At 40.0% G+C, this 12149-nt stretch overlaps 1 protein-coding gene across 2 annotated transcripts in view; it reads right to left on the bottom strand.

Annotated features, from left to right (window-relative positions):
- Nucleotides 1-1461: 1461 nt before the first annotated feature.
- prkacba (protein kinase, cAMP-dependent, catalytic, beta a) overlaps nt 1462-12149 on the bottom strand; it is a 137618-nt gene continuing 126930 nt past the window's right edge. For both annotated transcript variants that reach the window (XM_048601667.1, XM_048601668.1), the window contains 4 exons: nt 10065-10160; nt 9580-9702; nt 6532-6696; nt 1462-3921 (listed from right to left, as the gene is read on the bottom strand). In XM_048601667.1, coding sequence (XP_048457624.1) covers nt 3796-3921; nt 6532-6696; nt 9580-9702; nt 10065-10160 — 510 coding nt within the window. In that variant the 3' untranslated portion in view covers nt 1462-3795. The remainder of the gene's footprint in view (nt 3922-6531; nt 6697-9579; nt 9703-10064; nt 10161-12149) is intronic.

Below are 12149 nucleotides of genomic sequence, written 5' to 3'. Positions count from 1 at the left end.
TGCTGCAGAGTCTAGGACCAGAGTGCATAATCTCAGAATAAGGGCTCACACATTTAAGACAGATGAGGAAGTATTTCTTCTGAGAGGGCAGTGAATCTGTGCAATTATTTACTGCAGATGGCTGTCAAGGCTGGGTCGTTAAGTATATTCAAGGTTGAGATTGATTTTAAATCAGTGAGTTAATCATGGGTTACACAGAAAAGGCAGGAAAGTGGATTTGAGAGTTATCAGATCAGCCATGATCTTAATAATGGTGAAGCAGACTTGATGGGCTGAATGGCCTACTTCTGTTCCTATGTCTTATGAATGCTCCCTCCATGACATTTGGAAGCAGTAAGTTCTACTGTTGCACAACTCTTGGAAAAAGATTCCTCTCAACTATCCTAAAAGAGTGACTTTTTTTTTTTAAAAACAGTACCCCCTTTGTCCTGGACTCACCTACAACAGGAAATATCCTTTCCTCATCTACCATGTCAAGACCATTCAGCATCTTACACCCTGACATCAAGTCACTCCTCATTCTTCCAAACTTCAACCTATCATCACAAGGCAATGTTTTCATTGCAGGTATCAATATAGCAAAGCTCCTCTGAACTGCTTCCAACGGTATTCACATCCTTCCTTAAATAAGGAGATCAAAACTGCATACAGTATTCAAGATGTGGTTTCACTAATGCCCTTTATAACTGAAGAACATGCTTACTCTTATATCCAATTCTTCTAGTAATCAAAGACAACATGCCATTAGCTTTCTTAACTACTTCTGTGCCTGCATAATCACTTGACAGTCATGGACTAGGACACCAGTTATAACATAAGATGGTCCATACTTAAACCTTGCACATAGTTTTGAAATTGCTTCTAAAGATATTTCGAGATCCAATTTGTGCTGAATTAACTGATCCAAATAGACTAGTGACATCACTATAGGAACTGGTACCTTATGTTTGAGAGAATGGGGGTGGGGTAAAGAATGCCACCCTTTAGCTGAACGGGCATTACAGGATTAACAAGATGGGAGCAACACTTGGGATCGCACTCCAAGGAGGTAGGATAACTAACAAGAAAAAAAATCCACTCTTAAAGCACATCAAATTCTCAAAAACACTAGCTACAAGCAAGAAAATCCAGTGCGAGAGGAAAACCTACGCTCTCATTGCTATTTTCTCTGCATTATCCACAAACAGTGCTAGAACCAATTCTTACTTTAAAAAAGTACGAATAGCAAATAGAAGCTGATGTAAAACAGGCGCTCACTAGACATCCACACAATGCTGATCAAAATTGATCCATTACAGAAAAAAAAATTATCATGCTCCCTGGAAAAGAACAGAGTCTTAACAAGCAAAAACCATTCTGATTTTAGACTTCTTCCCACAAATATAGGCTCCCAATGGCTGGAACACTATAAACACAGCGTCTGATTGTCCAAGCTTTAATAACATATAAGCCAGTCAGAAATGTGATCTTCAGCATTTATTAAAACCTTTAAATCCATAAACGACAACAAAGTTACTGTAGAATTTATCGCATACAGCTAGCATACAACAGCATGTCCTCAGTCTAAATGAAATACAAAAAGATTTTAACATTTTCATACAAAGGAACTTTTAAATTTATTAATGTGACCTTACATTTCTTTAGTTACATAAAATCTGCTACAGCAAAGTATCTTATACTTCCCTTGCACATACAGGTAAATATGGGTGGATGAAAAAAAAACTGCTGTCGATGTCAGCCTCATAATGGACATTGTTGTGCAAATGTTTTGACAGCGAAGACGACAAACAGAATGTTTGATATTACAGCTCATACTGGTAATGCAAATGTCTACAAAGGCCTTACTTCCATGAGTTCCCTTCAGGTTAAGAGGACATTGTGTCAATGTTTCCTTACTGCTAACTCAAGCAAATACACTGGTTCTATGCCAAATCAAGTTGGTTTATTAAAATTCATTGCTTTCCTTTCCTGTATTTATCTGAACCAATCTGAATTCAGCCTGCTTCTGTACATAAGAAACCATTTCAATTTAAACTGTTAGAGGTTTATTTCATATACATACATAAATATATAAATATATATATAGATATATATATATATGTGTGCGAGAGAAAGAGATCAGAACTGTGTGCTGTAAGTGTACAAATAAAACTAATCTGGTTAAAATGAATTGGTTTAAAAAAAAATGTTAGCGTGTACAGATCCACTGAATCTATAACCCATGATTTAACAACACTGAAATACATGAGGATAAGTGCTTCAACTAGGATGTGAAAGCACTAGCCCTTTCCTGTAGCAACAGATTATGTCATTATATGACAATGCATCTACCTAGTAGCTGAGCTTAACACCTACAAACTCTTAAGTTCTGTTCCCAGGGAGACAAACATATATATAAAAAATGGTAAAGATAGTGGAAACATGGCAGTTGTTACCTGTGTTAAGTATTTTGCAATGCATGTACCAAAGCACTAAAAATTATTAGTCTGTAAAGCTAATTATGGAGTGATTAATCTTTTAGCATTTGCCCAGATATTATTTCAGCATCACGACACTGTGCCTCAGAATCAAACACAATCCTGGCAGTGACCTTCTTTACTTTTGCAGCATCTTAAAACAAAAATTGAGGACTGCAGCCCCACTGCATGCTCAAATAGTGCATTTGCTCACTATACCGTATACAGCTAACGACTGAATCCGTGCATAAAACCATTTACCTTGCCCTTTTAGGATTTCTGATGTCAAATCATTCCGATTAAAACAATTTCACGTCTCCATTCCCTGATAGTATCCGATGCCGCTATTTTTCTTCCTTTCGAAGCATACCACCTGTAACAGGAATCCCTCCTTCCACTGTCCATCATCTAATATGAACACAATGAAATTCGAGTTGGGTAGGATGGTTACCCCAACAACTGACTACGCTTTGACATGCTGGCGCAACACAGTTACGAATGATAGGGAGACAAAGCTAGTCTGAAGATTACCTGCTGGCAGCTTTACTCAGATGATGTTCAGCAGACTGCAGCATCCGGTGAATGTTAGGCCTGGATCTTGCCCAGATGAATACGAAAACAATTGGGAAGGGCAGCTGAATTTGATAGTACAGGAGTATTCAAGGCACAGGCTCTGCATACCCTGCTCCAATCATCCAATCAATTCTACCTTATTTTGGTCATTTCCAGGAGAACTTGCTTTTGTTCAGTCTATTTATAAATACACAGAGAACAAGTACTACTTCCAAAAAAAAAATTTGTCAAAAATGCTGTCTAGGTTCTAGGAGTCTGCTTCTTAATTTCTACAAGGTAAGGTGTTCTACAACTGTGACCTCTCAGACATGACAGACAGGAATTGTGGCTGCGAACACTAGAAGCAACGTCCAGCTTTCACTTTGGGCTAAGTCACACCAAGTGCAAAAAAAAATCCTGAAACACTTGCTCTAACTTTACACTTAAACAAAACGTTTCACTCTCTGCAAATTGCCATTTTCAAAGGGGGGGAAAAAAAACAAACTACATGACACAAAGGCAACTGCTGGAGAACAAAGGAAGGAAGGAAGGAAACAATAAGAAAGTGGTCTAGTTTTTGTGTCGTAGCACAGGTAGTGCTTTGCGTAAATGTGCCTGTGTATGAGGGCTGTGCTTACTGCACACATGAATCATGGCAAGAAGGACCTCAGCCTTGTGGAATGAAGAAACTAAGTAATTGTTTCGACGAATAAGATGGTTTCCGCTCCACCCCATCTGTTAGCAGAGTGCAAAGATCCCAATACAAGCCCTGACGGTCTCTTTCTCTCTAAAAATCGGCAAATTCTTTAGCACATTTTTCAGTTAAAGAGACACGGATGTCCTCTTCTTCATAATCATCAAAATTGCTGGTGTCGCCTGGGCCTCTGCACTTTGGTATGAATGGAGCTTCCACCTGAAAACAATATCAAAATGTAAGAGGATGAGACAGACAAAGGTCACTGGAATAGCAGCTCTGGAACAACAATTCTACAGAGGCACACATAAACCCACTGCAGTCACCAAGCAAGTTTTCTTCATCTACCAATCTGAAAAGCAAACACCAAAACGAAGCCACTCACCAACTGCAATGTTTACAGCCACAAATGGAAAGAACAAAGAAAACATTAGTTAAGGAAACTTAAGAATGTGCATGGTGATGTGCAAATGAACAATTCAGTTTGCAGGTGCCTGACTTCTGAGGGTGGGATGAAGTTGCAGCTCCTTTCATTTGACTCAATTACAGCATCCATGTGAAAAAAGATTTTAGTTTCCTGTGTCAGCTACACAGTTGTGGCTCTGACTGTGATTACTTGAACTGAAAGCACGCTGTGGATTGGGACAGTCCAAACCCATGACATGCAAGAAGCCAAGAGGAACAAATCGTTAAAATTGGAAGGAGAGGGAATCAAATGTGTTGCAGAGGGGGTCAAGCATTTCAGACCTTTGGCTGCAATTCAGGTAATGAGAAAAATACCCAGAAACTTTTTCTATTTTGTTAAAAGCCTCTTTTGCTCTAATTTCTGTCCTGGGCCTTCTGCAATGTTCTACCAAGACCCAACACAAGCTGGAGGAACAGCATCTCATTTTCTAATGAGGTATTTGACAGCCTCTGGTCTCAACATTGAGTTTGACAACTTCTGACCATGAGGTCAGCCCTTCATTTTGATACAGGTTGTCTGTGTTTCATTTTCATGTTTGTTCTGAGGAAGGGTCACTGGACCCGAAATGTTAACTGATTTTTACTTCACAGATGCTGCCAGACCTTCTGAGCTTTTCCAGCAACTTCTATTTTTGTTCGTGAAGTCAGTGGTGGATAATTTGTTGGAGGGGATTCTGAGGGACAGCATTTACATGGATTTCGAAAGGCAAGGACTGATTAGGGATAGTCAACATAGCTTTGTGCGTGGGAAATTGTATTTCACTAATTTGATTGATTTTTTTGAATAAGATAATAGATGAAGGCACAGCAGATGTTGTCTATATGGACTTCAGCAAGGTATTCAATAAGGTTTCGCATGGCAGACTGATTAGCAAGGTTAGATCACACAATCCAGGGGGAGTGAGTCAATTGGATACAAAATTGGCTTAAAAGGTAGGAGACAGGATGGTGGTAGAGGATTTTTTTTTGGACTGGAGGCCTGTGACCAGTGGTGTGCTGGGTCCGCTGTTTTACAACATTTATATAAATGATTTGGATGTGAATACGGGAGGTATGGTTATTAAGTTTGCAGATGACAAAAATTGGTGGTGTACTGGACAGTGAAGACAAGTTATCTCTGAGTACAACAGGACCTTGATCAGATGGGTCAATGGGCTGAGGAGTGGCAAATGGAGTGTAATTTCACTAAATGTGAAGTGTTGCATTTTGCTAAGGCAAAACAGGGCAAGCCTTATAGAGCTTATGGTAGGGCCCTGGGGGGTTCAGGTGCATAGTTCCTTGAAAGTGGAGTCACAGGTAGACAGGGTGGTGAAGGCAATGTTAGTATCCTTGTCTTTATTGGTTAGTGCATAGAGTATAGGAGTTGGGATGTCATGTTGTAGCTGCACGGGACGCTGGTGAGGCGATTTTTGGAATACTGCTTTCAATTTTGGTCTCTCTGCTATAGGAAAGATGTTGTTAAACTTGAAAGGGTTCAGAAAAGATTCACAACAATGTTGCCAGGATTGGAGGGTTTGAGTTATAAGGACAGGCTGGATAGACTGGGAGATAGTAAGAACTGCAGATGCTGGAGTCAGCAGAGCATCAGAAATAGAGCTCCCTTCCCCCTCCCCATTTCTGAAGAAGGGTCCCAACCAGAAACGTCAACTTTCCTGCTCCTCTGATGCTGCCTGGCCCGCTGTGTTCTTCCAGATCCACACTGCGTTATCGCTGGATAGACTGAGGCTTTTTCCCTTGGAGCGTTGGAGGCTGAAGGGCGACCTTATAGAGGATTATAAAATCAGGAAAGGCATGGATGGTGTGATTAGCCAAGGTCTTTTCCCCAGGGTAGGTGAGTCCAAAACTGGAGGGTAGAAGTTTAAGGCAAGAGGGGAAAGATTTAAAAGGGACCTAAGGAGCAACTTTTTCATGAAGAGAGTGGTGCGTGTACAGAACAAGCTACCAGAGGAAGTGGAGGAGGCTGGTACAATTGCAACATTTATACGGCATCTGAATGGGTACATTAATAAGACAGGTTTAGAGGGATATGGGCCAAATGCTGGCAAATGGGAGAAGATTTATTTAGGCTATCTGGACGAGTTGGACCAAAGGATCTGTTTTTGTGCTGTATAACTATGACTCTATGACTCTATGACCCGACACCCATTGCTCGAGGGCGGTTGAAGTGGAGGTGATGAATAATTTTAAATGGAAACTGCATAGGCACTTGAAGCAAATAAACTTGCAGGCTTCAGGGATTGGGAAGGTGAAAGAATTAATGTACAAATCACATTCTTGGCGCAATCTTCTGCTGGATTTACTAATTTAGTAAACCATTTGAAAACTCTACTTTTATTTTTAGAAAGCTCAGGACAAAGCACCTACCTTCCTCTGGTAAATGGCAATCCAATCTGTAGTGGCAAACCATTTGTGGTTCTTAATATCATTCACACCGTTTTTGAGGTTCCCATATCGTTTGGTCAGATCTACCTGAAGCAAATTTCGCAGCAGGTCTTTCAGGTCTGAACTGAAGTGAGAAGGGAACCGTACCTGAGTAAAGGAAGCACGTCAGTCAGTCTTTTGAGAACAGAAATTATGTGATTTTAAACAGCGCATTTCAATGCATTCCTCAGAACTTTAGGTGACCAGCTACAATGCAATTTTCACTGTGAAAGAAACTGTAACGCTCATTCACAGCAGAAAAATTCAGCTGGAAGTTCGTCTTTTTTTTAAAAAGACATTTGAATCTTTGGGAGGTGAAGCAACCTTGCCTTGTCCCTGTATGCAAAAGATTAGTCCTGGGAGTGTCTTCAGATCTCTATTCAAATGGTAGAAGCAGAGGCTCCCAGCATCAACAGTGATGAAACATAAATCAGGCTGTGGCATGACACTGTAAAACCACATTAAATTGCAGGTAACAGTGTTCTGTTTAGTGGGATTCAGATTCCAGGTTTTCTGCACGTTTCAAAGCATTATTAGTTGAAAAATGATTAGTTATTTGGGCAAATGCGAATTGGTTAAGGAAACTGGAAAGTATTAAGGGCAATTTGTGATTAACTGATTTGCTTGCAATTTTTGATAAGCTAACAGAGGGGGTTGATGATAGCAATGTTGCTGGTGTGGTGTACATGGACTTCATGAAGGCATTTGATAAAGTGCCGCACAACAGAAAATTTACAGCTCATGCAATAATTGCGACAGTAGTAATATAAATGTAAAATGAGCTCAGTGACAGGAAACAGAGCAATGGTGAACAATTCTTTGTTGTACTGGAGGACGGTTCATTGAAGAATTTCCCAGGAGTCAGTGTTAGGACCTCTGCTCTCTCTGGTATACATATATAAATGACCAAGGGTATATGCGTATTAATGATGCAGACCTTGGTGCATAGGGCAGAATGACAAAACTTGGAAGTATTGTGAACGTGAGGTGGTTAGTGTTGAAGCGTAACGCAGAGATGTGAAATTATTTATCTTTTAGGAAGAAAATGGAGGGGCAATATACACAAAGATGTGCAAGCAGAGCGAGTAGGGGAAGGTGTGCAAAAATCATTGAAGGCAACAGAACACATTGAGATAGCAGTTAAAGAAGTGTACAGCAAGTTTTTATTAAATAGGACCAGAGAATACAAAAATAAAACAAAGAACTATGAATGCTTGAGATGTGAAACAAACAAGAACAGAAATTCTGCAGAAACTCTGAAATCTGGCAGCTAGCTATGAAACAAAGGTTCTGAACAAAATTAAAATTTATTTCTCTCTCCACAGATACTGCCAGATCTGTTGAGTTTCTCCAGCAATTTGTTTTAGTTTGTCATAAAGTACAAACGTAGGACATTATGAACTGTATATAATAGGGGTTCAACCTCAACTGGACTACTGTCCTGAGTCCAGTTCTGGGACTCTCTTAGAAAAGATGGGAGGAGCTTAGACATGGTACAGGAAAAAAAAAATCAGGGGAATATTTCCAAGAATGAGAAAAATCAGTTAGATAGCTTTGGGAAATTGTGGTTGTTCTTGCTAAAGAGGTGGTTGTGAGGAGACTTGATAGTATGTTCAAAATCCTGAGGGGTCTGGAACTAAGTAAATAGAGAATTTTGTTCCTATTTTCAGAGGATTGAGAAACAGACTAAAAAAATTAAACTCATTTGCAAAAACAAAGGCGAAATGTGGAAAACATTTTTCCACAGCGAGAGGGGTTGGGATCTGGAATGCACTGAGTGAGCTGAGACAGAATCAGTCACGGTATTCAGAAAGAAATTGGACCAATATCTTGAAATAAAAATGACAAAGCCACAGGGAAAGAAGGGGAAGTGGCAAAACAGGGAATTGCATTTGCAGAGAGCCAGCATGGACACAACGATTGAATTACTGTCAAAAGACGCCATCCAATGAATGACATACAGATGGTGAATTTAATGTCTTTGTGGAAAAATGTGTCAGTTAGCACCAAGCATAGACCAACATCCAGCAAATGACAAATTAATCTATTTAGATAGGGTTTGTTGAAAGGTGAATGCCAGGCCAGGACATTGGAAGAATTTTTTGTGTATCTTTAAATAGTGCCCTGGATTTTATATCCATCTGAACAGGGAGACAAAACTTGGTTTTGCAGTTTGTTTGCAAGATTACAGTTTGTTTGAAAGATTACAATGGAGACAATGCACGAGATGCTCAGTGGGGTCACGATGTTATGTAATGGAATTTGATCCCACTAACTTAGGTGACAGCGCTGCTAACTGAGTTAAGCTGACCCTCAATGGATCCCAATACTCTGTAAAATTACACTCCATGTCCTCAAAACAATTTTTGAAGGGGGACCCAGAGAATAGAAGACAATATTTTTCCAAGTAAGTCTCACAGTTGAGAAACTTGTCAGAATTCTGTGAGCTCAATTATTGTCCCATAGACACCAACTTCTGAAAGAAGCCATTTCAAGGTGAATTTACTGATCTTAGAAGATTAGGGAAGGTGGGTGAAGCAATCGGCAGATTTTGGGATGGGGGAGTCAGAGACAGAACATTTCCCCTCCTGGGCAAGTAAACCTTTATTTACCCCCTCCCCTTCCATGTGTAATCCAGGACAGCCAGTGATGACAAGTAAATCACTGGCGTCTGTGAGGAGCAAGAAGCCTCCTTCACCTGAACACTTTGCAGCAGGAATTACTGAACAGCTATTTAGGACTGCAAGACATCTTTATAGCCAATTGTCGCATCCACTGCAGTGCACCCATTCAACCACTGGGGGGAATAAGAGAACACTTCTGCAGGTTAACAACTGGTATTGCGTTGAGGAACACTAAAAAAATGAGGTGACACATGAATACCCAAAGAGAAGTTTGCACCCAAACCAACAAAACACAAAATGGAAGAATTGTTGGTATTTTACAAAGTATGCAATCTTGAATACATTTGTTAAATTTATCACACTTCACCTTTCCAGACACAATCTTTTCATAGATCTGTATAGGCTGGTCTGCAAAGAATGGAGGGTACCCAGCTGCCATTTCATAGATGAGAACTCCCAATGCCCACCAATCCACTGCTTTGTTGTAGCCCTACAAAATGAAAATACAAGCGCATTTTAGTACTAAAACACAAAGAACTTGGTCTGCAACACCAATACAATTTCCCCCAGAAAGATAAACACTTTGAAAGTTCAACTTTGATTACACTGTGCCAGTTTCCTGTTTAAGTTATGGAAAATTACAGGGGAGGGAAACATGTCAAGTTGAAGAGAAGCTTATAAAAGGAAAGCTTGAATTTACATAATGCCACATCACATCTCTCAGAAATGTGTTCAGGTGCCTCACACAGAATTGCTTGTTGAATACAACGCCAATGCAATAAAATTCCAACGCCAAGACTGTAAGGAAGGTTTCTTGAGAGGTTAAGAGGCCCATTCCTGTCTCAGGCTTACCTTGCTGAGAATAATCTCTGGAGCTAAGTATTCTGGGGTTCCACAAAGTGTCCAAGTTCTTCCCTTTACCCTTTTTGCGAAACCAAAATCTGTGACCTATAAAAGATGACCTATTAAATGCCTTCATTTTAAAAATTCATTCAAGGGACAAAGATATCGTTGGATGTGTCAGCATTTATTGCCCATTCCTAATTGCCCAGAGGGTGGTCGAGAGTCAACCACATTGTTGTGGGTCTGAAGTCACATGTAGACCAGACCAGGTAAGGCTGGCAGTCTCCTTTCCTGAAGGAGATTAGTGAACCAGATGAGTTTTCCCGACAATCTCTTTAAAATAAGATTCTTTGAGTAGGTGCCACTTTAGAGAAGGTTTAAGAAATACAAGAACAGGCAATCATGCAAAACTTTTTTACAATATTCAAAGATCCTGCTATTCTGCAACTTTTTTTTTGATGCTGCTGACTGACCGAGTCAGACTTAGCCTGAAGGCACCAAGAGACACGCATGAGCCAGGCTGGATGTAGGCGGCTTGCTCTCTTTCCTGTAGAACATTAGCTAAATAGTTGAGTTATAACGACAATCTGGAAGCTTTCATGGCTCCTTTATCTTGAACTGGCTCAATAACAGACATATTTAATGGGAATTTGATTTCCGTACTTGCCATGGTGGCAATTAAATTCTCAGCTGTGGATGACTAGTTCAGTACTACAAATACTGGTATCCCACAAACACTGGTATCCCACACACACACACACCATATGCAGCAAAATGGAAACAAACAGGGAGTGGGCTGTAGAGAGTCATACAGCATGGAAACAGACCCCTTGGTCCAACCAGTCCATGCTGAACATAAGTCCAAACAAAACTAGTCCCACATGCCTGCACTTGACCCATATCCCTCCAAACATTTCTTATTCATGTGCTTATCTACTTGCAAAGCATTTGGTAAAAATTGTGGAATTGTAACCTGGCATGAACCAGTTCATTCAGGAAACAAAGGGTCCAGGAAATGAAGAGGAGAAATTGGAGCACAGAACACATTCCTTGGACAGCATCTTAGTTGTCTGTTTAAAATTGAGACTTACAGACATGATTTTGTTGTGCACAGCAACATAACAAAAATCAGGATAATGGCAGTTTCACTTTACCACCGAGATAATTGTAGCAATTAGCTTTTGCTCAGGATAGAAGCCACAGACCTAAATTAAAGCTTTAATGTAAATAAATCGGTAACATGAAGATCTAGAAATGGAAACCAAGTACAGTAATACAATAGTAGAGGGTACAGATTTAAGGTAATTGGCAGAAGGTTTAAAGGAGATGCGAGGCTAAACTTTTTCGCCCAGAGGATGGTGGGAACCTAGAACTCACTGCATGTAAGGGTGGTAGAGGCAGAAACCCTCGTATCATTTTAGTATTTAGATGTACACTTGCAATGCCAAGGCATTCAAAGCTATGAGGCAAGTGCTGGAAAATGGGATTGGAATAGTTAGGTTGTTTTTGACTAGTGTGAATGTGATGGGCCAAAGGACCTTTATCTGTGCTGTAGAACTCGACAGCTCTATAATACAAGTCCCAAGGATGCACACCAGATCCTTTCAGTGTTCTAATATTAAAATATTCTTTCTACATAATTGGGCAAATTTATTTCAACATTGTGAAGTGTATAATCTGGCCACTGGTTTGTAGTAATCATGTTTAAATCGATCAGTATTGAGGATCATCCCTGACCTCTGGAAGTGTCCCAGCCTCAGGAAAGGGTTCCAGTGTTCAGGGTAATGGCTGAAATGAAGAAAAAAATTCTTAGTGATGGTGGTGGGAGAGCTATTGGAATATAATGGCTGATTACAGGTGGAGGATGGGTAATGTAAAGTTCTTGTGCGTTTCCTTTAAGCACATGAACAAGACAACCAGAAAACACCACAAGCATCATTTCCGGAGTCATGTTGATCATTGAAACCAAATAAGATAGCAACTGAAGAGGAAAGTGCAAGAGTTTGAGGTATGGAGAAACAAGCAGTGGATCTCCCATTGGGCAGATATAGATATAAATATACATTTTAGAATCTTGAGCCTGTACATATTGCT

This window comes from Rhincodon typus, chromosome 10 (genome assembly GCF_021869965.1).
Source record: "Rhincodon typus isolate 14 chromosome 10, sRhiTyp1.1, whole genome shotgun sequence".
NCBI classification, from domain to species: Eukaryota; Metazoa; Chordata; class Chondrichthyes; order Orectolobiformes; family Rhincodontidae; genus Rhincodon; species Rhincodon typus.
This window is presented reverse-complemented; position numbering and strand designations above follow the sequence as displayed.